The following is a 25,725-nucleotide window of genomic DNA, read 5'->3' on the forward strand; positions in this document are numbered from 1 at the left end:
ATAACGAGGCAGCGGGAGAAGGGGAATTGCTTCACCCCCCCTGGGAGGCTACTGGAAGCTTTGCCATAGATGTAGGGAGATCCTTGCTGGGGACACAGCCAGGGTGCATCTCCAAACTCATCCAGAAATGTGGCCGGTGCTAGCCACAGCCCGCCGCAATACCTGGGAGCCGGCGCAGCCTGAGGATGCCCCTCTTCCCTCTAGCAGATAGCCAAGGGCATGAAGAAAAAAGGGAAAAAACCAAGAAACGGTGTCCCCTGACCTTATTCAAGCAACTGTTTATAAACCAGCATCACCCAGGTAATGCAGGCGGGATGACAGCGCTGGCTTTTTAGCGGTGCTCCTGACCCGGTGAAATCTATCCCTCCCGGGGAACAAAGCCACCGTGAAGGGAATCGCCTCTCGCGGTGCCCACCGCGCGCCAGCTCTCTTCCCCCCCATCTCTGCCTTGCAGTGGAAGCCTCTCTCCTCTCATCAGCACAGACAAGGCTAATTGGGGTGATAAAGAACTGGCTCCGAGTGCTGGCGTGGGCTGGAGGAACAAATGGTGCGGTGGTCACAGCTGGTGCTGCGGAGACGGAGAGGGAGAGGGTGTGAGGCAGGCTCCCGGCGCCCAAAGTTTCGTCAGCCCATGTTGGATGCGGGGCGGCGAGGTGGGGGGTTGTGTGTGTTTTGCATTCGCTGCTGACACGGGTGTAGCGTACATGCGCGTCCGGTGAAGCAGAAGCAGGCAGAAAGCAGATGCTTTTTGTTTGGGGTTGATACTCATTTCTATCCCAGCTCGGCAAAAGGTGTAGAAAGGAATGTGCTCCTAAGAGTGCAGGGAGAGAGATAGGTCTAGGCTGGCTGCCAGGGATCCTGTAATGATATGGAAGGCAGCTAGGGGAGACAGGAGCAGATGGATTTGGCATACAGCTCATCACTCAGCCAAAAAAAGGGAGGGGGGGGGAAGAAGAAGGAAGAAAGCAGCCAATTTTGGTAGGGGGAGGGTCATGCGGACTGACGGATGCTGCACCGGGAGGTGGGGGAAGGGAGGATCAGGCTGGTCACTGCGTCTTCTGCTGCTGCCTCGGCAGTGCCAGCGAGGTGGCTCGGTGGTGGCACCGGTTCGGAGCCCCGGAGGGCTCTCCTGGCCCTTCCAGCAGCCCTCTGCCATCTCCTCCTGGGCCATCAGACATCAGGGCAACAGCAGAGGGCAATGCCAAGCTAAGCGAGCCCCAGTGAAGCTCAGTGAGGTGTAGCAAGGTTAATAAACAGCACCACGAAGCACCGTGAAGGACCAGCAGCTGCTGCTTCCACGGTGGTGGGCTCTGTGCACAGCTAGACGGAGAGGTGGGGCACATCCAGCACGCTAACAGATTCTGCTCTGTCCTCGGCATTTGCAGACACGATGAAAAAAGATCATGTTTTTCCTCGGACAGACGAGCTGCTGCTCATCAGCCACGCCATGGTCACCAGGCACCTCTGCTTGTAGCTTGGTGCAACCATGGTGTGAAAGCACCTCTGTACAGGTCTGCCGAGGCTTCCTTTCACCTTCAACCCACGGTCACCTAACGCAACTCATTAAATTTGGTTTAACATGCTTACTTGGGGTCAAAAACCAACTTGATTGGGTTTTCAATGTTCTTGTTCCCACAGTAAGACTGCTTCTTTCAGATATTTCAGGTCTTCTTTTCTTCTTTTAATTGAGAGTAGCTGAAAGAATGCTGATGGGGCAAAATCACAAATCTGAACCTGTGCTTAATTTTGTAAGGCTTTCCAAAATTGGAAAATGAATACTGAATGATTTAAAGACAGCAAGATTGTTTCCTCCTGTGTTCAGATAAACTCTTTCCAAAGCTTTTCCCAGAGATCAAAAAATTAAAGTGCTTTCCATGGATCCACTTGCTAAGGAATGAGATGAGGAAATTGGTGTTTGCTAAGGAGAGTTTCTTGGAAATGCTGTGGACCTACGGCTAACTGAAGGTGACCTGACAAGTGAGAGAGTTCATGAAATGCCCCATCTCACCCAAAAACTTTCTGGTTAAATCACAGAAGATGTTTTTCAAAAGATATCCAGCCTCTGCTTAAGGAGTCCAAGCAACAGTGGAGCTATGAGACCTCTCAGGATGCCGCTTCGAAGACCATCAGCCATCCACATGGTTTGCATTTTTCTAAATTCAAACTTCCAGCTTTGCATTTATCTATTTGCTGCACTAAGGAGCTCTGCCCTGCCAAAAATTTTATGCCCATGAAAGTATTCAAAGATTATTAAATCACCGTCATTAAAATTTACAGATAAAACTCTTGCTGCTTCTCTGCAAGGCAAATTATTGTTTGAAATACTGGTGTTAAAGCTTTTTTCTGACCACTTCCCAGCTTTTCTACATACTTAAAAATTAACTATGTACCCCACAACTGGACACACTGGTTGAGAGATGGTCTCATGACTAACGTACAGGGTAACAAATAACTTCATAAATAATTGATACTCAGTTTGCTGGCCAAATCACAAAGCTGGGGAAAACGATTTTGAGATAAACCTGAATTTTGTTAAGTTTTCCTTCAAATTAATAATAAAAATTGAACTTAAGAGTTGACTGGTACAGGTCTCTTCATTTTTTGTTCCTCTCAAGTCTTTTAGACCCCCCTCTTTTAAAGAAACATTCAGTTTTTGTAAGAAAAAACATCGTATCTAGTCAAAATGTTTTTCTCAAAAACATGGAAACAACTTATTCGACTCCATTTCCATCCTTGACGCTGGCTAAGGTGTTAACAAAACATAACCAGAGCCGGGGAAGCCACCGCTGCCGCTGGCAGCCCAGTGGCCGGGTGTCCCTCCACCCATCACTGGTCACAACATGTCCGAATCCAGCCCCACCCGGGATGCAAGAGCCCCGTGGCTCGGTGGGAGCCCACTCACGGGTTTGACACCGTCCACCTTCCCAAAAAAGTGGTGACTTTGGGGTCGGTGCGGGGAGGGAGGGCTGGACCCCCCGAAACACAGGGATCAAAGAGCTGCGCAGCTGCTGGTGCAGAGGCACCGAGCGCTTCCCCGGTGAGGGGTTAGAGCCTCCTTTCTCTCCATCCCTGTTTTGATCATCTCCTTTTGTCTGACACGCCAAGGTATGAACTGCACCCGGCGACTGACATTCCCGAAGAGCCTTCGCGAGGCTCCCCGGCCGCCACGCTGCAAGGAGAGGGCAGATGTGCTTTTCCAGCCAGGGTTGCACCGAGAAAGCAGCCTGACCGGTCGGGCAGAGCCAGTGCATGCCGCAAGCAGAGCACCGCGAAGGCTGTGCACCCACACAGCACGTCCACACAACCTGTGACATGCAACGGTGTGGCCCAGGGCAGAGAAGAGACCACCAGAAGATGTTCTGGGAAGGTAGCGGCTTTGGAAGGAGAAGACACTGAGGGCTGGGAGCTGCTGCACAAGCAAATAGATTAAACCTCTCTGGAGCTCTGGACCCATCTATTTAGGAAAAAACAATTAAAGTTTGTCACATACTCCTGCATCAATACAACCACTACCATTAGTGCCTGGCTTATATTTCTAATGAAGTCATGGCACAGCCTCACCCGAGTGATCAGAGCCTACAACTGTGGATACATCCAAACCCCTGATGCACCATGCCGGGAGAACAGACGCACTCGTGGAGTAAGAGGTTCCTCTCTTACGTGCCTGGAAGTAAAGCAAAGCCAGTAGCAGATGAGGACAGGAATAAGCAGATAAAAACAAGCTCAGGAGTGCATTTGATTTATACTACCCTTTCACTGCCATAAAAGTGGATTCAAGTGTAATGCAGCATATATGTAAAGTAAGGAACTATCAGGCAGTCCGGGTAATTTGCAAAGTTTCTTGTTTGACTGCAAATCTGGAACTCCTGTCATGTGTCTAGCAGGTGAGTAACCTGTTAAATCCCTGCAATGTAGTAGTTTCGTGGGGGATTTCACATAAACGGCTCTGAATTCAGAGCCCTGTTTCCAAACAGTAAGTTTTTAGGGATATATCATTTCTCTGCAGACGGGCTTACACTGAAGCGCAGGAGAGAAATACATCGCCTCTGACAGGACCTGTGGCCAGCACATTTACACCAGAGATGTATCTCAGTGCTGCTGTCTAACCTCCGGTTGGACATACCTAGAATTGGCATTAAAAAGGACCATAGCTTGAAATTAATTTTATCTCCATTTTCTCTCCCCTCCTTCAAACAATAAAAAGGAGGAAAGTTGGAATATTTGGCTGTTCTGGTTCTTGAGGGCTATCCATTTCAGAAGGTTTTTCTGGTTTTCGCCATGGATGCTTTAACCACCAGCATCTACCTTCAGCTGTCTGTAGGACAGGGCAGAAAACAGAGGTTCTTCTCAGACCAGGCTGGAAAGGGTCTGAATGTGGCACCACGCATGACACTATGACATCCGTTAGATATAAAGTATGTCAGTGACGGTGTTAGTGCCACAAGCTATTCACACTCTATCACATCTGCTGACACCTCTGCACCGTCCCCTGAAAACGTCACTGCTTTTAGCAAAGCACGAAAGGCAAAGCGTCAGCAGCACCTTGGGTGCCATCAGGTTTCTGTATAGAGACGAGTAGGAATATTCCTCATGCTCAACAGATGTTTGGATAGAGATGTGCAATTGCTTTTGAGACAGCTACAAGGTTTAAGATGTTACTGCCCTCACTTTAAATGCGAACAATTGACTCTGCCCTGAAGCAGAGCAGAAGAGTTTGCAGGATTTATGGGTCAGTTATGGGACAGCAACTTCCACCACTTCCTTGGTGGACTTGGCAGTGCTAGGTTAACGGTTGGACTTGATGATCTTAAAGGTCTTTTCCAACTTAAATGATTCTATGATTCTATGATCAAGGGTAGGAGTTTTTAACTTCAGCTTCAGGAGTTGCAAATTATAGAATCATAGAATCACAGAATGGTTTGGGCTGGAAGGGACCTTTAAAGGTCATCTAGTCCAACCCCCCTGCCATGGGCAGAGACTTCTCCAATCAGATCAGGTTGCTCAGAGCCCCGTCCAACCTGACCTGGAATGTTCCCAGGGATGGGGCATCTACCACCTCTCTGGGCAACCTGGGCCAGTGTCTCACCACCCTCAGTGTAAACAATTTCTTCCTTCTATCTGGTCTAAATCTCCCCTCTTTTAGTTTAAAACCATTCCCCTTGTCCTGTCACCACAGGCCCTGCTAAAAAGTCTGTCCCCACCTTTCTTATAAGCCCCTTTAAGCACTGAAAGGCCGCAATAAGGTCTCCCCGGAGCCTTCTCTTCTCCAGGCTGAACAACCCCAACTCTCTCAGCCTTTCCTCACAGCAGAGCTGTTCCATCCCCCTGACCATTTTGGTGGCCTCCTCTGGACCCGCTCCAACAGGTCCATGTCAGTCCTGTGCTGAGGACCCCAGAGCTGGACGCAGCACTGCAGGGGGGGTCTCACCAGAATCACAAATTAGCCTATCACAACTTCCCTAAAGAAAAAGAATACGCATATCAAAAAACCCCCAACATTCTAATCAGCTGGGAAGAAGGAAAACATGGCATTTTAGGCTACTGCCCAGCCAGGCTGGAGCAGAGCACAACCGCCACGTGGCAATGAGCTGCCCTCGCCCAGCGGCACGTTTGTTTCCGGTGCTCTATGACTGATGACAACAGTGTCAGCAGGTGGGATAATAATATATGACAGCAGGCACCTAAGGCTGCAAGGTAGCTTCAACTGCTCGGCGTGTCCCTGCCTGTCCATAGCAGAGCAGTTCAACAGCGGCGTTTCACTCCTGTGCTCCGGCCCCCGTGTTCGGTCACTGCCCCAAACCAGTCCACCAGTAAGATACCAGCTCTAATCTTCCAGTTCCCCACGGGAACCCTTCTGGTGCCTCAAGATACATCAATGATGAACAGACATGGCGAGATGAATGCAAGCCACTCTTAGGAGCTGGGTTTGGTGAGCACTGGGCTCACACGACTCTCAGACCCTCTCAAGTCTTCCAGCTTTATAAACAGATTGAAAGGTCAACCCCCGACGTGACACCGTCTCCAAGTCATTGCAAAATTGTGGGTTTGAGTCTTCTGGGAAAGAAGAGGGTTGCCCACAGCACCAGAAACCTCAAGTATTTAAAAAAAAAAAACAAAAACTAATAAGGGCTTTGAAACCATAAGGTTTCAAATAGCAAGATCGTGGCAGATTCTGCCTGTCTTCCAGAGAAAAGAGACTTTTCCAGTTCTCTCTAGCAATCCAGGAAGGCGAAGGGCTTTCCTTCCTTTCACGCAGTCACTGCTATCCAGGAGGTGCCAGCCTGTGTCCCCGGTGAGCACGGCACCTTGTTCTGCAATGCTTCGCAAGGACCAAGGGGTAAGGCACAAGTAACACGAACTCATCACCCATACAAAGAAATGCAGAAGCTCAGGCATGAGACTGAACAAAGAATCAAAGTGAAGTTGAGATGGAGAGAAGCTAAGACCATGGCATGATGCGTCTTCCATGAAGAACCACACAAAAGGCCTTTGCAGGAGCTAAGATGCCTTTTCTCCTTTACTCTGGACAAGAAGGTCTGCTCGTGTGTAGGAGGTAAGTGCTCATAAGGTAAAAATTAAATTAATTTCTACAGGAGCTCTGGAGAGGTGGATGTCTTAGGCGGGTACCACAGCAGATACACAAGGGTTCTGACCTCAGGTCACCCAGCCTCATGGGCTAAGGACCCTTCTTGAGGAGAGGACCTTCTCCCAAAACTGTTTGTGCACAGCATTCAATCTATAGCATGTAGGGCAAAAGAAACTTCCTCCTGGCCTGAAGGAAGAAGCCTCACATTACATGATGTAGACTTTGTTGGGGAACGTTCAAGCCAACTGATGGGTAGAAAAGTCATCAACCCACCTAAAATACGACCTTAAGAACCCCCAAAATTGCAGAGTTTAGGGTCACTGCTCCTTGCTGGAATGAAAGGCATTCACAAAAAGAGTTAGAGTCATCTCTCCTCTTTTGGAAGAAAAAAAATCCTGCTTTTGAATATGGACATTATGAATGTAGCAAGTTTCCCTTTTGATGAAAATGAGCTATTAGGTCTATTCTGGTAAGAATCCCTCCAGCAGTTCTGTTGAGGAAGAGAGCATTTGTTGCTATTTGGTGAGAACATCAAACCCTGCAATTCTTCTGCTATTAAGAAGGAAGAGCATAATGAGTATTGCAAGATTTAGGGACGTTCTTGTTGCTTTAAAGAAACTAAGCAAGTTCCTCAGGATCCCAACCTCCATCACATTTCCTTCTCTTGAAGGACTGACAGCCTCACTAGAAACAGGCTGCTAGATCTAAATGATTTAAAAAGCAATTACAGATAATTATATGTACCTGTGCTTGGGAAATGTGATTAATAAGGCATTCTCTGCAGTAAGGAAGCATGCTTACAGCGGGCAAGTCTGGACAACTGGCCGCCTTCCTTTGCTCATAACAACTCACTTGGAGTAGTCTGAGCTACGGTTGCTTCAGATGAGCTAAAACAACTGTCTCTGAGCAGGCAGAAAAGGACATACCCAACACTCTGCAGAGAGAGGGGGCAAGCCAGGCAACAGCCGGGGAAGAGCCGGGGACAAACCCGGTTGCACCAAATAAACCACCAAGACAGGGGACTGAGTTTTCAGGGCGGGCTGGCAGAAAGAGAGGAAAGGTCTTGGCTTTCAGGCCAAGAAGAAACCAGCAAAACCAAAGACCCGCAGGAGGACCGCACAGGGCAGGAGGAGACGGGGACGGCCACCTCCACAGGCTCCCCGGCGAGCCGGGCAGGAATCCCTGGGGGAAGTGCTTCGGGAGGAGCTGCTCTGTTTACTGTAGGTGCTGCTGAAAGGTGTCCTGAAGAAAGACAGCAATTAACAGGCCTGGAAAAAAATGGCTTCTTTCCACAAAGTGCCTTTTAAGTATGTTTTTCGAGCCACTTTAAGGGTTAATGTTTAGCTGTTTATCCGGAGTTGTCGGATGTCAGCTCTTTCTTTTGACTCCTAATGGCTTATAGCCATCAGGAGGTGAAGACTCCTCAAAAGAGATGGTGTCAGGAATGTTTTTTTATGCCCACTAGCACCCACACACCTGCAGGAGCCTGTGCTTGCAGGATAGATAGTTTACATACTTGAACCTGTATCCCAGGGACAGAGATATAAACATGAAACCAGATCCCGTCTGACACCGCTGCTGAAGCCCCTGGGCAGTACAAAAGGGTCCTTTCTCCCACACCCACCTCGAATGACCACAAATAACAGTTCGGTTCAAGCCCTCGCTTCCCAGCAAGAACAAGCTCTGCTGGTCCAGGTTACGATTTTAGGGTTAGATCCTGTAAAGTTTTCAGCACCTTTGACTCCCGCGAACGCTGGTCGTGAAACAAAGGACCACTCTCACGAGCAGACTTCAAAAACCAGCTCGGTCACAAATCAAAGCCTCTCGGACAGGGAACGTGAGAACAAAGACACAGGCTCCAAATCAATCACAGCACTGCTCACTCGTGACCTTCCCCAGACGAGAGATGTCATTGAGCCTAATAATTACACCGCGAGGTGCAAACAGGCTGAGCAGCAGTAAATCTAACCACCCCAACGTCTCCTAGGGGCTTGCAAAGAGCGATGGTGGAGCCGATGCTCCTCAAGACCAGATCCTTCCTCTTCCTCTTGGAAAGAAGGACATTTGCTCCCAGAAGTGACTGAGACCTCCCAACCCCAGCCCATTGGGGAGCGAGTAGGCATGGGAAATGCTTTGATTTTGAGAAAGACATGGGAAAAAAAACATGGATGGAAAGGGGAGATGTCCTGATCCAGAAATGTTCTTTGCTTTGCGAAACTGGTTCCTTCTCTGCTGGTCATGTCTCAGGTAAGTGACCCCACAGCAAGAGGAGTCTCAGTTGTGCCAGGACATGAATCAAAAGGGCACTGCAACGAAGTTTGCCATGAGTCTGGGAAATGGGAGGTGGCCCTGCGACAAGGCAGATGCTGCTTCCACGAGATTACCACCCATGGGTTTGCATCTGGAACTGCCGCTGCATCCAGCTGGACGAGGGCAGAAGGAAATTACTGTGCCACATCATCTTCCCTATCCTCTTGCTACAGTCCCAGAAAAAGAACTTCAAAGAGCATCACACAGTAGTGATGAGGAGTTATGACACAATAATGAGAATTTGGGGGTTTTCATGACTTGGGGGGAACAAGAATGTCGCAGTGATATAGAATCTGGGACTTTTAGTTTGTTTGGTTTTTAGAGGCTCTCTGCAGAAACATCAAGCACTGAATTGAAGCCCCCCCTGAAGCAGGAGGGAGCTTGTGGCTGTTGGTTCAGCAACTCAGGCTAAAGCACCACTGGAAGCAGAGCAGAGGACTACTAAGCCTGAAGTGTCCCCATGTGTTAGGAATACCTTCACCTGGGAGATGTGCTCGAGAAGAGGGTTTAGAGCATGTGAGCCTGCCTATGTCCTTCAATATGCCCGAGCTCCCCAAAAAGCTCTGCTGCCACTTTGACTTGGAAGTTTAGAGTATGGAGGGTGGTCTGACCTTGCAAGCTCTAACGCAAATACAGCAAAAGCTCCGGGCTTCTTTCTGTCTGTGTCACACTGGAGACCACGGCAGAGAGAGAGAAACTCAAGGTGGGAGCAGGAACTGGGGCAGATCCCTGCAGCCAAGAGCAAGTCATAGAATCATAGAATAGAATCACAGAATGGTTTGGGTTGGAAGGAACCTTAAAGATCATCTAGTTCTAACGCCCCTGCCATGGGCAGGGACACCTTCCACTAGATCAGGTTGCTCCTGACAGAAGAAGCTGTGTAGGAGGCCTACGATGGGTTGGGAACAGTCCGCGGGCATCTGCAGAGCACTGACAATTACTGCGATAGTTAGTGATAACAGCTCATCACCATCCTCTGGAGAGACCCTTCCGGCTCCCGGTGCGTCTCTCTGCAAGCCTAAGCGCAAGCACGAATCCAGCCAAATCACCTCAGACCACCTAAATACTTCCAGTAACGCAGAGACTCCTCCGTGCTGGCGGGCTCCCGCGCAGCAGCTTTCCCGTGCAATGCAATTAGAAGGAAACTAAAAGTTGTGGAGGGAATCTGCAGCACAGGAAACAAGCTACTGTGATTTTTTCTTTTTTTTTTTTTTTTTTTCCCCCCCCGGTTGCTTTGACAGGAAAGGTGTTCTGCAGATGCCAGGCTGCCGAGGGGGGCGAGGGGGGAGAGCAGTGGAGGTGTAAAGGGAAAGCCAAAGGGTAGGGCCACGGGGGAGGCAGTGTGTGAAGTCTGGCTCCTCGGGAAACACACGCCGGGTCTGCAAACCCTGCCCCGACAGCTGGCGCAGGTGAAGGAAAACCTGAGCGAGGGGCTGAGAAGGGGGGCTAAGGCGGGAACACATCGTCTTCTCTTCTGCTTGATGCTCTCAACCAGAGAGGGCTGGTGAGAGCCGGGAAGGAAGGGAGACGTCAGAGAAGCAGAGGGTAAAAGCACTCCTGTCTCCACCCAAAGGAGGTTGAAACCTTGCCAAAAAGTTGGCTGCTTAGGCCAGAGTCGGGTTCAAGTTCACTGCTCATCCCTTGGCGAGCAGCCTCAGGCCGACCTTCCCTGTTCGGCAGATTGCAGTTACGGCACGGTCACCTTCCCGAGACGTACAGGTGAGGACTCCTGCCTGCTGCATGACTAAGGTCCCATCTCTCTGCATGAGCTACTGAGACAGCAGAGTGGAGTACTGGGGACTGGTCCCCCAGTGCTTTGAGCTGCTCTGGTGACTTCATGAAGGTTCATGGCCAAGGCTGTAATTTGATTTGGAGCAGGGAATGATTTGTCACAAAAAGAGCTGGTGACAAACACTTTGGTCTCCAGACTTCAGGTCCACGCCCAGGCTGACAGCAAGGGTAGGCTCCACCAGAAGTCCAGGAGGACAGATGTACCCTTTGCTTTGTGTGCCAGCAGTCTCAGACACTTAAAGCAAAGGCTAAAGAGATCTTTGCCTTTCCAGTGCTCAACTGAGGCATGGTCCTGTCGTGGTGCAGGAAGACACGATTCTCCTGTAATGCAAGATTAAGGCCATGGTCCTCTGATGTCAAAACTCAGCTCAAATAAGCCCCAATAAGTCATAAATCAAATGAACCTAGAGAGGTCCCAGGCTAAAATTATTGCACCACAACTTCCTGAATACTTGCAATGGGACAGGCGAGGCTTCAGCTGCATGAACCAACATGAACCAGTATCCAGTCTCAGGCTCAGGGGCCAACCGGTACGGCACAGCTTGCATCCATATGGCCAAACTCTTCCCCAAAGTGGGAGGCTCTATTCCTTGGGAGCAGTCCCTGGGAGTGCCACCCTCCAGCATTAGCTGGCAAGCCAAAACCGACCCAGAGAGCATGCAGGCAGTTAACTGGGCTGGACACCATGGGCCAGTCACCCAGCTTGTGCTCGGACCCTGCTGGCTTTACGAGTATAGACTTAGTTTATGATTTCCTCAGGCTATTATTTCTTATAAAAGATGGGCTAGTAACTTACATTTGAGTTCTGTGCAACCGTGTCCAGCCTTTGTGTGTAGTCATGGCAGCATCATCTGCTGTTCCCCAAACATCACCTCCTCTCCCATCACTTTCCCCTTCCAGGCGCAGGACTATGCTCTGAAAGGGGTCACTCATTTGTCCTCCAACCTCTGACAGGAACAAGTCCATCCTCACGGAAGAATGCCAGACACAAACATTAAGCACCACCCTTCACCTGAAGGCCAGAACAGGGCTCAACACATTTCCAAATACCATAGCTTTTCTCTCCAGCCCTACTTGAACCACATCAGTATTCAACCACTCAGTATCATATAAATCCTGGAGGTTTCTGCTCAGCTAAAAAGTTTCATGGGCATTAAAGAAGCTCACACAGATCGCCTCTCCATTTTAAGTTCATGTGGAAAGCAAAGATACTCTTGCCTATGTTGATAGTTACTTTGCCAGAAGAGAAACTGGATCAGCACATAGGAGAGGAACCTCAGATGAACCTCTTAATGCTTCAGAAGTCAACGATGGAGCATCGCCTGTGTGCCCGTATGAACCCAAAGCTTCAGGGCTTGAATCTTCTGCAGTCTTTGGGAGACACATACCACTGAGCTTCCAGCCTCCTGCCAGTCCTTAAGGACCTTGTGTCACTTCTTTTCTAAGAGGAGTTCCTTCCTAGACCAACCTCCATCCCAAGGGTAGACTTTGGCCAGCACACTCAGGTTACCAGACTCTCAGGAAACCATTCCTCAGACCCAGAAGCAAAGAAATACCACAGAACTTCTCACTTCTCAAACATTTTTTCCCCATGGCAGCTGGCAAATCCCTTCCTTTGCTTCTCATCCAAGTTGGACAAAATTACTGCAGAGAATCCCTCCTGCTCCCCTCCCCCCGTGCAATGCAATCCCAAGGGAGAAATGGTTTCATGGGGACCCCCTGCTGTCTTGCATCTGATTTCCCTCCTAAGTATGGTATAGGGAAGCGTCTCGAGGGCTATGGCTGTGACCTCCATACAGCTCTTTTGTCAAGTGCCATTTCATTAAAAAATCAGCCTTTTAACTGTGGACACATTTCAACCTCACCAAATCTGCTAATTATTGACAGTTGGTGAAGAGGAGATTTCACTTGTTCCTCCTGTTAAACTGCATCTAATTAGTAATTACTGGTTCACTGTCATCTTTACTGCAATAATCCCACTGCACATTGGCTCATTAACCTTTTGCTTTTCTAAAGCAGCCTGCCAACAAGATGAAGGCTAAAACAGATTGGAAAACAATAGCTCAGCCTTGGATTTTAGGCTGTTTATTCCCCTTGTCCTGGAGATCCAAAAGGAAGATTATTTTTAAGAAAAGGCTTTCAGCTGAAATCAGCCTAATTCCGGAAGATGGCTTGTTTTGCCCTAACCAGCAACCAAGGTCCTTTCAACCTAACCCGTGGCGAGGGCATGTGTATTACAGCTAGCGGAAGGGTTTTCTCTGCCATCAGCTCTTGCTTCAGCTCCATTTCTCACCTGGGTTTATCCTTCTTTATCAGCACGATCCAGCACACTGGGCATGGGATGAGGCAAGTTTCGGTGGGTTTGCAGCACCCTGGAAGTTCAACAGCATCCCCTCGGATGCTGAAAAATGAATGATCTGGATGAGCAGGGACCAAAGGGTGGAAAATCAGTGGAGCAACCCCATGGTTATTTCTTTTGCTGCTACACTGAATTTCATTTGCACAAGTCCCATTTTCAGTTTGGAACTGTCACAGCTGTTTCTATTGGCAGTGCATAGCTGAGTAGGAGTTGTCAGTGGGGATGCTGTAGGATAGGCGGCTAGAAAAGAGATTCCCCGGGGGGCATGGGAGGCAGTTGGAGGTTGTGGGCTAAATGCATTAACTAGATGTTTCTCCTAGAATTACTTAATGCATATTGATGCATTTAGGTACCGGAGTTAACACTATATTGGGATGAAAAGTGAATTTCTCAGCATCTTAAGCGTGCTTAGTCTCAAGGACCCACGTCTTTACGGCTGACACTAGGGTTTTATTTTTGTAATGTGATCTTCAAAACGATAACATCTAGAAACAAGCTGTAATTCTGGAGCACCACCGCAGACCTCAAAGTGGATTCCATCTGTACAAAATCAGGGAAGGTATGAGCTCTTAGCTAGACTAAATACCCACCAAAGAGAAGACCTGGATTATCCTTCCCAGCACATGAAGGTTGTTCAGCTCCAGAATTTTCATTTAGTTGATATTGGTGTTCCCGTATGCAACCAGAGCTGAATTCTGATTTCTCTTACGTTACTTTAAAACAGGTATAACTCTGAAGCAGCTAAAGCTGGTGTGATAAGGTGGCTGCATTTATCTAGCACAGTTATTAAATCTATTGCAAGGCTTCAATTCTGCTTGAAAACTAATTGTAAGTTTGAGCCCCTTTAGAAGAGTGGATCAAAGGCGGCCACTCAAGCTCCCATGCTAAAACAAGTGCTTAATAACACAGCAGCTTCTGTGTTTGCTCTCTGACTAAAGAAAAAGGACTGTGAATGTGTGATTAAGGGCAGAATTTGGCTCATTTACAATTCCTGAAAGGGTTGCTGCTTAGACCATAATCATATTTTTGGAACAGAAACACGCCTATTACATCTTGTTGTTAATAATTTACTCCCTGGGTAGTGCTCATTACAACAGCATCATCTCAGTCGTGTTATGTTCATAGCTGCTTCACCTACTGCAGTTATGAGAAAAAGCAAATACACACTTGCATACATATATACACATGCATATATATATACAATGTCCAAACACTCAAAGTCTATTAACTTAGTTATCTGACAAATTCATGGACCAGTGATGAGTGACCAAGAAGTTTGAGAAATGCTCTTCGCAAGGAAACTCAGGTTTCCTATCCAAGGCTGTGAAGAAATGGCTCTGGAGAGATTGTTTCAGATAAATCACTCGCTCTGCTCACTTGAGCATCCCCACAGTCGCTGACCACTGAGAAAGTCTCAAGGAGATTTTGCAGAATGGGAGGAACACCCGTTACACACACAATCGCACATACTTATAATGAATGCAATCATAGCTGGAAGACAAATCAGACCAGGCTGCTATGGAGAACTTGATTCCTCGGTGTCAACAGATGTGAGGTCCAGCTGTGCGCATGGAGCTAACTCCAGCTAAGCAGAGCCAAGACCCCGGTAAGTAATGAGCTATACCACCAGCTGTAATGGTTTCTCTTCGTTGACATGAAGCGTGGGCAGAGAGCACGTCGTTCCGTTTGATCTACTAATCAGCACTGATTCATGTTTACACTGCAGATAACATTTCATCTGCTTTTAGAAGGTCATTTTCAAGTGATGCTTTATGGTTTCAGTATTGTCTGATGCCTGCAATTTGAATATCCCTTGGAGGAAGCCAGACCTTAACTTTCCTTGTGGGCTAGAATTCATTCAGCTGTTAGCATCAACACAATTTCTCAAGCTGCAATATCAGATACTATACGTTATAAATTATCTGTCACCCATAAAGCTATAACACAAAAGGCAAAAAGACCTTGTGAGCTTCATTTTTAGATAAAGAAAATAATGCAATGAATAATTATTTTTGTAGAGCCCAAAGTGTTTAACTCTGAATGCCTCAGATTCTGGTACCAAAGCTTTAGTTCCCACTGACCTTAGTAGGCACTTACTATTTCAGAGAAGCCCATGCTAAGCAATGCCTACAGAAAATACTGGAAACGTACAAAATGCTAAATTTCAAAACAGAATTGTAGGGTGAGTTTCCTGTCTATGTTGAAAGAATGGTTTTGTTTGGCCAAGGCTATTAAACATGTGCATCGTCAGCGAGAAGGGAGAAAATACACAATAACCGCCGCTTAAGGCTTGAGACGACACGAAGTCTGGGAAAGCAGTAAATAATTAAGAGCCCAGGTCACTGATACAGAGGCCTCTAGATGTGTGGAAAAGAAGTCAACGTGCAACGTGCTATGGTCAAACATAAAATTGCCTCTGGGCGCAAATAGCGTACCTACGGCATGGGGCACCATTTTGGGAGAACGGTGGCAATGTCACCTTTGGGGTAAATGAGGTTGGTGGTACCTCCTGTGGTCTTGCTCCCCTGATTATCTCGAAAGAAGCCCTCTCAGGAAAGGCCATGGCTACCTTCTGGTGGGTGGAGCTCCTTTCCCTGGAAATAGGAGCATAAAGGATGCTCTAAGTCCAAGTCTCCTTCCAACAGCAACTTTGGACATACTCTGGGCACATACCTCGAATGGGTGCGAGACCTGGAAATACTCCTCAGTCTTTCATAACCAAAACCTCTGGGCAGAACTTGGGATCACAGCAAAAAAATGATGGACAAGGAGCTAAGGTTGAGCTCATGCCAAAATGACTAACATGCTCTGTGGATGTATGAATTCAAGTAGAAGCAGGCAAATCACGTTGCTCCTGCAACTGGTACTTGTGCAACTTCTTACTGGAATACTGTGTCTGGTTCTTATGGAACTGCTCCAAAAAGGATGTTGACTAATTAGAAAAAGTTTAAGGAAGAGCCATATGAATCATTAAAGCTTCAGAAAACACATCTTTTAGCACGAGACTCCAAGATTGAGATATATTCAGTTTCTTAAAGAGAAGATTAAGGGACAGTTTTATCTCAGCCTGGAAACAGCTAGAAGGACAACAGAAAATCTGTATCACGTTTTTCGGTCTAGCAGACAAGTGTACAACAAGATTCCCTGGCTAGAAGTCGTGGATAAACCCATCCAGACCTAAAAAAATGAATTAACCAGTAGAGACTGTGATACCAATTTCTCATCAACTGTTAGAGTTGACACCAAAAAAACTTCAGCAAAGTCCTTTGCTCTGTTTGATAGAGGTTTTACCACTTTTTAATAGAGTCCCTCCCTGTAAATGTACAAATTTACAATCTGCAAATCCATAAGCTCCAAACACCGAATGGTCAAAATTAATGACTTACAAAAAAATACACTTAGCAATTCGTTCAACTAACTTAGGTACGAGTGATTTCATTAGTCATTCTGCCTGTTTCCTTGGCTAGTTTTCCTCTGTTAGCCCCCAGGCTGTGTCTTCTTCATCTAGCCAGGCTAGATGATGAAAAGGCAGAAACGCTCAAAGAAGCTCTGGGAAAGTACATCCACAACAAATGTCTACCCCAGGCTCTTTGCTTAATGGACAAAGACTTGTTTTCACTATGTTAACACCAAGAAACACCACTGTCATGGGAGAGGGTCAGCTGAACCACGTTCTCCCTGGTGCAGCTCAGCTCTGACTAAGCTCACGTCCCCAGACAAGACAGGATGAACCCAGCTGGAGTCTCAGAGCAGAAGTCATCAGTCAGAAACACCAACATCTCTTGACTTGTGATCTGACCAGACCTGACCTGGGTATCACTGAAGAGGGGCCAGATACCCTCCGTGCTAGCTGAGACACCCCTCTGACTGGTGATCAAGCAGGCAGAACATTATCCTCGTACATTTAAAAAACCACCTTATTCCAACCTGGTTGTCCCCCTGATCCCTGGTGTTCTGATTACTACACAGTCTAAATGTCCTCCACATGGGAGAGGCCTGGCGCAGACCACCCCTGGAGAACAACGGATGCGATGGAAGGGAGGAGGATCACACATGACCATCCCTTGCCTGTAAAAGGTGCGTTTGCTGGGTGGAACGAAGGTTCCTCTGTTCAGTTCTTCCTCTGTTTGCTTGGAAGGTACATCCCCCCACGTGATCCGAACATTGGTTAAAAGCATAGAAAAGCTGTGTGATACTAATCTACGCTAGCATGCGCTTACAGGAGGGACTAACATAACCATCACCTGCCCAGTGAATCTGCACTTGTTCAAGCAAAGAAGACAGCAACCAACTTCATCCAAAAATGCAGGAGGCCCCATAGGAATGAGACTATTATCCAGGAAGGCAAAACAAGCAGTGGCATTGGCAAGCCCCTCTGAGATACCCCACTGCAGTGACCAGACATGTACTGACCTCGGACATCTGCGGGAAGAGACTGATGGCCAAGGGGAGGGCCAGGCCAAAGGCAGCGAGGCACACGAGGCTTTGGACTGGGAGAATCATCCGGGGACGGGACCTCAGGAGTGATGTTCTGGAAAAGAAAGGCTTCGTTAGACCATTTCATAGAGCAGGTGATTGCATGCCGTCATCAGAACGGACATTGGTGTTCACCCAGACCCACTGGTCTCCCTCTCCCTAACTGGTCTAGGTTCCTTCTTAGTAGGTCATCAATAAGTTCACCCACAAAAGATCATGAGTCCTGCACACTGTGCATCTGCTGGGGTTACACAGCCCACGCCACCTAAGTGCTCACTTCTAAATTAAAACAGGATCACTTCACACACGCTTCCCCCATTTCAAACAGTCTCACACTGGAGTACCCGGCACACGAGGTGATCTGGCCACATGGAGGTGTCACCTGCATTAAGGCTTTGGAGACTATGTTGAGTGAGCAGAAGGAAATTAGGTTCTTGAGAGATATTGCGAACTTTGTTGGCCCTATCACCCGGTGGTACTGAAAAGGTGGTACTGAAAAAGGCACACGACTTTGTTAATGGGGTAATAAAGTAGGAAACTTGACAATACCTTAATTTGTTAAAAATCAACCCCCTGCAGAGTGGGTGATAAGGATGTTTTAACACTTGCTGTCCCCAGGGGATATTTATGAGTTCAAGACTTGTTAACAGCAGACACTTTAAGATACCTGCAAGGTCAGGTTCTGATAATGACCCATTAAGTGACCCTTCTGATGCAATTAACACCCAATGACAGGGACAACATTTAGCTGGTAGAAGGTGGCATGTTAAGTATGTTCCAGGATACAGGACCTCAGACAGTTTACAAATATTAAGGGGAAAAATGCAATTCTTGAGGGGTTTGCTCTGGAGCTATTTACACCAAAATTACACCTGTCATTCAACTTTTTTTCTACCCATCTGAAACAACAGGGAATATAAACCAGCAACCTGATAGTGAGTTTTGTTTGAATATTCAGTGTATATTAGCAATGCAGAGAGTCAGCAGATTCGCTGCTGGGTCATCAGCTACAGCCTTAGTCCCAACGTGCATCTCTTCTCTGTCCATCCTGATCTTGAGGATGCCGATGGCTCGCGGTGTCCTGCCATCAAACACGGGCAAAGATCTGCTACTTAATGCCTTTCCCCTGCGGTGATAACACCGGAGCTCGCATTTGGTCAAGGAAGGTACAATCAGATTACACGAACCGCTAAACAGCCCGTGCCTGCTGCCAGTGCAAGACAACAGATTACCTCAACCCCCGTCTACTCCACGTTTACTGTGGGCTACAAACACGCACCTGATGAATTATAACGGAGCAGCTGATGTGTGGGAACTTGTTACCCTGCTGTATGTTGTCTGTGTGTCTGAACGTTCAGATTCTTCGCCCTTTGCTAGCAATGCTTGCTGAAAGCTGTCTTCATCTTGAGCAGGTTTGGGGGAAGTGGGGAAGGAAAACAAGATCCAGAGCCTTAACTCCTCCAATATCTCAGCTCCTCACTAATAAGCTATCGAGACGGAGTTGATCCTATCAATTTGTGCTGTGAAAGCCAAGCTTCTGTTCTCCAATTTGTCTTGCATAGAGCACGATCTAAGCTAAAAGACTCCCACAGAAGTCCACAAGGATTTTGTCTGAGACAGGAAAGCAGGTTACCTTGCTCCACACTCTTTAACAAATGCAACGTTCAAGAATCGCCATCAAGAAGCTGTGATAACTAGTCCCTGGGATGCAGAGGGGCAACTCCTGGAACTGATTTATTCTCCTGCTTAAGCTGTCGTGATCCACGAGAGCCCTCGCTGAGAAAATCATATGACCAGCATCCTTCAAGCCTCCCTGGAGTACAGTTTAGAACCAAGACATCACTGCTTATACCACCCCTGACATCTTAATTTGGAAGCTGCACCCTCTTTAATTACTGCCCTGTTGGGGACCTTATAATCACCCAAGTAAAAACTCAACCAATTTAAAGTGATCCCCGGTACAGCCCCCAGGTGTGATTTCCAGGAGCGCTTCAAATTCAGGCCAGTTCAAATTACAATGGCCAACCTCCTAATTAAGAAGAGTTATGACTTGATTTAAAAAGGAGAGGGGACTAATTAACACATGTAGTGTTATGTCTTAACTGGGATTCAGATTCTAAAATTTGTGTGGTTCAGAATAAATGACTCATAATTAGTCGAGAGGTCCACTTTTCTTCTGTCCCTAGGATCTTTGCTCTCGACACAGATCTCAGAAGAGTATTAAGTTAAATATTGCATGCTGCATTTTGTTAGCTGTCAAATGCAATCAAACCCCTTCTTTTCCCCCATTAGCTCCCCATCGGAAGTGAATGATTAGATGTTTCCAAAGGGTTTAATTGCAGGCTATTATAGCAGATTAAAACTAAATACTATTAATATCCAGTTGTTGAAGAGTGACTTAGTTTACAACACTGTCCTGCGTGCTCTGCCAAGGGGGTTGATCAGGGAACGGGAGGCCTGGACCTTTAGATCCCCCTGACAGCCCAACCTTGCCATTAGCATCTTCTGAAGCAGACTGCTATATTCACAAGAGCAAATATCATCTTACCCTACCAGTAATTCTGCAGAAGTACTTGAAGTAATTCTGCAGAAGTACTTGAAACTACTTGAACAGTAGTTTTACAGACTGTCACCACGTACACAGGACAGGACTGGCCCTGGTGAACTAAACCTTGGCGCTCAGATTAGACAACATGGGATAGAAAAGTTTGCTCCAAGAGAAGGTCTCACGTTGGAAATCTGCAGGAAGACAATAATACGTTTTATTGTTCCCAATTGTAGAAGCCAGAGTTTTGGCACCAATGGTCTGCCTCGCTAGTATAAGTGATCCATGTTTATACGACGACCTTTGGATGGCAAGGAACGTGCATTTTTTGTAATACTTCCCTCCTCCTCTCTCTTTTTTCTTCTTTTTTTTTTTAAAGATTTGTTTCTTTACCCCCCTTCAAAACCTCCTAATGCCTATTCTTTCTGCAATTTGCCTTCATAAAATTTGCCTAGCAGTAACACGCTGGGGAGCTTCTGGCTTACTAATCCTAGGTAGCGCTGGCTGTTAACGGATCTACCTAAACCAGCTAGACCTTACGGGTAACATTTCAATATGCATGAGTGTGCATGTACGTAGGTATATACACAGACACACGCATACTTGTACAGACAGTACATCTGCTCCGCAGAGACAGTGTGTTGTAGATCTTGTAAATACACCTTCATTCAACTTTCATCACATTGTTCATTAGTGGTTTAAATTTTGCATAATTTGGCAGCTGCCTCTGGCGTTTTTCAAGAGGTACTGTAATTTATTCCATATGGAAGTCAGTTGCTGTACTAAAAAGGAGTTATCAGGTTCAGTGAACCAGAGCTGTATTTGTCTAGAAGGAGGTGTCAGATGCTAAACTAAATATGACAGGAGTTAACCAAAGTCTCCCAGCTGACACATTCTGTGGGGTTTCTGCAGTGTTTGGTATAAACAGGTTCAAAGCTAATACATACATCGCAAGACGCCGAGGGTGCCGGCGGAGTAAGAAAAGCGCTGGAGGCTGAAGCTCTGGGTATCCCGAGGCATCCCAGGCTCCTCAGAGCCCGGGGTTCAAAACACCCCTCTGATGTGCAAACAAACTTTGGGGTGGTTGTCCTACCCCAGGTCACAGTTCTGCTGAGAACCTCCCAGAGCCGGCGTCGTACCGCATCTCTGCTTCAGAGAGCCCGTCAGGTCTCTCTGCTATCTGCAGAGGGTGTTCCTGAGCTTTTGTCACTCATTTTGGGTCATTTTGGGAATGCCGAGCTCTTCTAGCTCCGTCTGCTGTCCCGTCCAGCCAAGCCACCGCTGTCCTCGCCAAGGAGCATCTCCTGCTCTTGCCTGTAGCCCCAGTGCCCCCTCCAGAGGACACAGCAGACGCAAACAGAGTGAGGTGGGGGGGATTTTTGTGCTTGATTGACATAATTAAAGGAGCAGTTTCAATGTTTACTCTGGGAACAGCCACAGCAGTTTAAGGTGTCACTGCTGGCAGCTGTTTAGTTTAAACAAACTTCAGCGAGGGTTTAGCTGGACGGAAAGACTTTGCACTTCAGAGGAGGAAGAGCACCTGTAGGAAATGTTCTGCACACACTGTCAGAAGGAGAATATCTCCAGCAAAAGGCCATGAACACGAGGTTCAGGAGGGCCTCCTACCTCACACACATTTCTGCAGTGAAAAACATGGTTTAAGCTGAAGAAAACGCCCTTCCAGCTCCACAAAGCCATGGGCTGAGCCCTGGCTATCCATCAAAAGAATCCGTTTTTCATGGTTAGACTGACTTAGCTAAGTGAGAGCAGCTCTGTAATGTTGATCCAGCCTGGGAGCGTCCTAATTTTATGAGCTTTACAGGAAAACAGCCCTGACAACTGCTGCGTGAGGATGCTGACATGCTGTGGCAGCTCTGACACAAGATCAGGATGATGTGGAGATGAAGAAAGAGTAGAAATGCTCCTTTTTTATGGACACAGCTATTCTGCTCCCTGCTTCTCTCTCAGCTCTTGCCCATTGCCAACAGTTCCAGCTTTATCTCTCCTCCATAAACACTGCACAGTCAGCTCTAGGGCGTCCTCCTGTCTAGCCTGACATTCATGAGCTCTTGGAGCCCATCCTCAGACCTTCTGCTGGACTTCAGACCCTCTGAGATTGCCTGTACCGTGAGGCAGAGAAGAGGCTTTAGGATGAGGAGATAAGAAGAGCTTACGTTCTTCAATCTCCACTGCCAGCTATTAGCTCAAAGTGTCCACAGCAGACATTGCTGGTGGACTGAGCTTGTCCATCACTTGTCCAGACCACATGAACCAAGTACCACTGGATTTGGGCTCTCCCACCACAGAGCTCAGCCTACAGGAGAACCTGAGGTTGCACTTACATACAGACCTGGACGGTCTACACATACATAGACCAGCTGTGTGATGGGCTTCAACTCTGCAAGGAGTCGGAAGCTGGACAAAGACTACTGGAGAAGTCTTGGATGATGGCTGGGAGAAACTTGCACATTTCCCAAATTTCATCATAACTACCAGATAAAAGGATTCACAGAAGCATCTGAATAAAGGGAAGCGTCTGAGGGACGAGAAGTCCAACTTCATGAAGTGGATGTAATTGTCCCCACAGCTCTGTGACATGGAGGTACTATTGAAGTTTCCATTGTCTGTCCCAAAGTCAGCTACATCCCATAGATGAGTCGCCTTCGTCTCATAGATGATGTGAAACCAATATTTTTCCGTATTAAAGTTGCCAACATAGATATTATTTATAAAACTTAAATGAGAATACATCTGCACAAAATAACTGACACCGTGTTCCCCGCATGGCATATGTAGTCTCAAAATAAACATTGATTCTATACGTTAGCTGCTTCAACAGAGCGTCCAAGCAGCAGGAAATGCATGAAACATGGGGAAAGAATGGCGCGCTGCGGAGCTCAGCAGTGGGAGGTAACATTGAATTACTTGGAGAGCAGAGAAGGCGGCCCTGGGAGTTAAAATACACAGCAGGCAAAGAGACGAGAGAAGCCAAGAGAGCTGAAAAAAAATGGCACAAGAGACGAGAGAGGCAGCTGGGGGAGTTAAAACATGCAGATGGAGAGATGGCTGAGAGAGAGGAAAGACCTGGATCCAAGTGGAGAGACGACGACCAGGAACTGGCCACTTAAAATAAACTTTTTCAATACCGAGACGAAAACGAGTGAGCGGGTTTTCTATGAATCCGAAAACCGCTGCTGGGAGCACGTAGCTTGCTCCTGGGGTGGTGCAACTCCCACCCAACTGCAGCACTGTCACCCGCTTCCACCCGGACTTAAACGCAAGGCAGGAGAATCGCTCTCCTCCTTCGCCACAACCCCAAATGCAAACGACTTAGTAGAGGATCCAGATTGCGACTTCTGATTCCAGATCTCCAGCCTCCAAATAATAAGCCGTCGTCACTCTCGTCTTTCTCATTTATAGACACTGTAAGGATTTCTATAAATAAATTGATAATGCGTGCCTTGATATGACTCCCATTAAAAACGCCCTAGTCTAACTAAAATTCTACTAAATTAAAAAAGTTAAACTTTACACCAAATGCTCCAAGTTCTTTTCCACAACGAGGTTTCACCTCTGACTGTGTCCTTCAATAACCGCTTTAAAAGACCTGTGAGTTGACACCTGGACTGCGAATCCCTCGGCTATGGAAAGGGATGCTCTCCCTGTCAGGTGGACGCTTCCATGTCCTACAGCGATACCACCTCCAGCTGCGTGGCCATACCGCACCCCACTCCCTATCCCTGCTGTTTCTCGCTCACAGGCTTCCAGGAATCCAAAGATATTTGATGGAAAATGAAAGAGTAGGCACAAAGCTCTACGTAGAATTTAGGCAGGCAAAATCAGTGCCCAGATATTTTTATATCTACAGAGTTTCATTTGGGGAGGAAAGTATTCTCTTGCAAACCTGAATTAAGTCTTTCTCTTAGTTAAAATGACAACTTTTTGAAGACAACCTCCTGTATGCCTACATTTGCTTGACAGATAAAATTAGTTTCGAGAAGTCTTGCACCACAGCGCAGAGGTGCATTTAGTAAAACTCATTCTATCAGTACAAGAAGTTACGATGCCCCCAAGTGCGAAGCAAATTTTACGATTAGTTTTATTTGAGCTTGTGGATGCTTAGCAAGACCCGTGATGGTCCTCAGCGTTTTCTGCTGATGACAATTATTTATAGACCAGATTTCTAGAAACTCTGAATTTTTGCACATAAAGATTTTTGACTGTTCATGTTGATAACTAGAATAGCAAAGATCCTCTGAATTATACGGATAAAATAGTTTGTCCTCTGGGGTGTTCTTTCCTGGGTGAGCTAATCACCAAGGTACGGTCAGACTGGAACCAGTGCCCGTATTAAGCCAGCAGTAACACATGCAGCCACTTTGATGCAAAGCCTCCGTTGCGACAGAAAGGCAAAAAGAAAGAGCTCTGTGGTAAGAACATCACAAATCAGTGGCATTTCTGAAGTGCCTGGCATGTGGACAGATGAAAACAGAAGTCCTCTCGACTGACAACAGCAAAGCAGCTTTGATGGGATTATAAAGGCTAGAAGCACGCGTCTGAATTTGAAGCAGGGAAGCTGCCAAGTTGCTGGGGTACAAAGATAAGTGACAATCCCTGTTCTTCTTACACACGATTTTGAGCAAGCCCTGAGTAAGGTACTCCAGAGTACGACATGGTCACTCCCGAGCACCTCTCCTGCAGGTAGATCGTGGGCTGGGGGACCGTGTGGGTGACACAGGGTCTTGGAGCAGGGAAGAGGCTGCAGAGCTTTTGTCAAGGAGGAGCACGAAGTGAAAATCAAATGCTTTGCACAAAATTAGGGGGACTGGAATCTACCCCTTGTCCTTGTGTGTCTCCAGCAGCTGTCTCCAAACAGCGGCTTGCCGCAAGCGTTACCAAGACTGTGCCCTGCGGCAGGGAACCACCACAGTCCCTTTGAAAAAGAGAGGAAAACAGTATATTTTGGCCAAAAAAGGCTGAAAGAACTTACTTTACAGTTCCCAAAACAGAGTTTGTTGCCCTGTTTCTCCCCACACCCTGGCCATAGGAGGAACCGATCTTGGTGAGAGTCTCTAGCTGCTAGAAGGGTACCAGACTATATCTATACTTTTAAATTTAGATGTTAAAAATCAGACTCCAAATTTACAGAAGCAGCCCCGACCCTTCCGTTAAGGAGAGAAGATTGCCCAGGGGTGTTTCTACAAGGGTAAACAAAGCTAACCAAAGCTATGGGTCAATCCCTAATCGTACTAATTGCTATTTACTTTGTCAGTGGAGTGCTTTAGAGCAGCCATTATCAACAGATTTGTTTAAAGAGCGCTTCCAGCTTGGCTGTCTGGACAAAGGTAGCAAGCCCTTTAGCACCCCCATCTTTCAATGCACTAGTCAGTTGGCAAGGTGGTCCCCACCCCACAGATCATTCACACCGAATGAGCCGCTGATGGGTGTCCTAAGGAGCCACAGGCACCCAACAGCTCCAAACAGGCTCACAGCACCTCTGGGCAGAAGAAAAAGTGGAGGTGTTGGAAAGCAAGGTGGGAGAATGGCCAATGGAGAGGGCAGTTTGGGGTCGGAGACAGTTGATAGGAAGTAATTAGACATCAAATAATAACCCTGCCCTTTCCTGCCCACTTTCCTAGCACTGATGCTCCATGGAGA

General features: G+C 47.2%; 1 protein-coding gene across 4 annotated transcripts in view; it reads right to left on the reverse strand.

Moving 5' to 3' along the window:
- Nucleotides 1-25,725, reverse strand: part of SFXN5 (sideroflexin 5) — a 107,246-nt gene that overhangs the window by 9,520 nt on the left and 72,001 nt on the right. For 2 of the 4 annotated variants that reach the window (XM_075148341.1, XM_075148340.1), the window contains one exon: nucleotides 17,460-17,577. In XM_075148341.1, coding sequence (XP_075004442.1) covers nucleotides 17,460-17,577 — 118 coding nt within the window. Of the gene's footprint in view, nucleotides 1-3,305; nucleotides 3,455-17,459; nucleotides 17,578-24,804; nucleotides 25,001-25,725 lie in introns of those variants that run through there. The other 2 variants (XM_075148339.1, XM_075148342.1) reach the window with 2 other exon arrangements.

Source organism: Calonectris borealis, chromosome 4, assembly GCF_964195595.1.
Source record: "Calonectris borealis chromosome 4, bCalBor7.hap1.2, whole genome shotgun sequence".
Taxonomy (NCBI): Eukaryota; Metazoa; Chordata; class Aves; order Procellariiformes; family Procellariidae; genus Calonectris; species Calonectris borealis.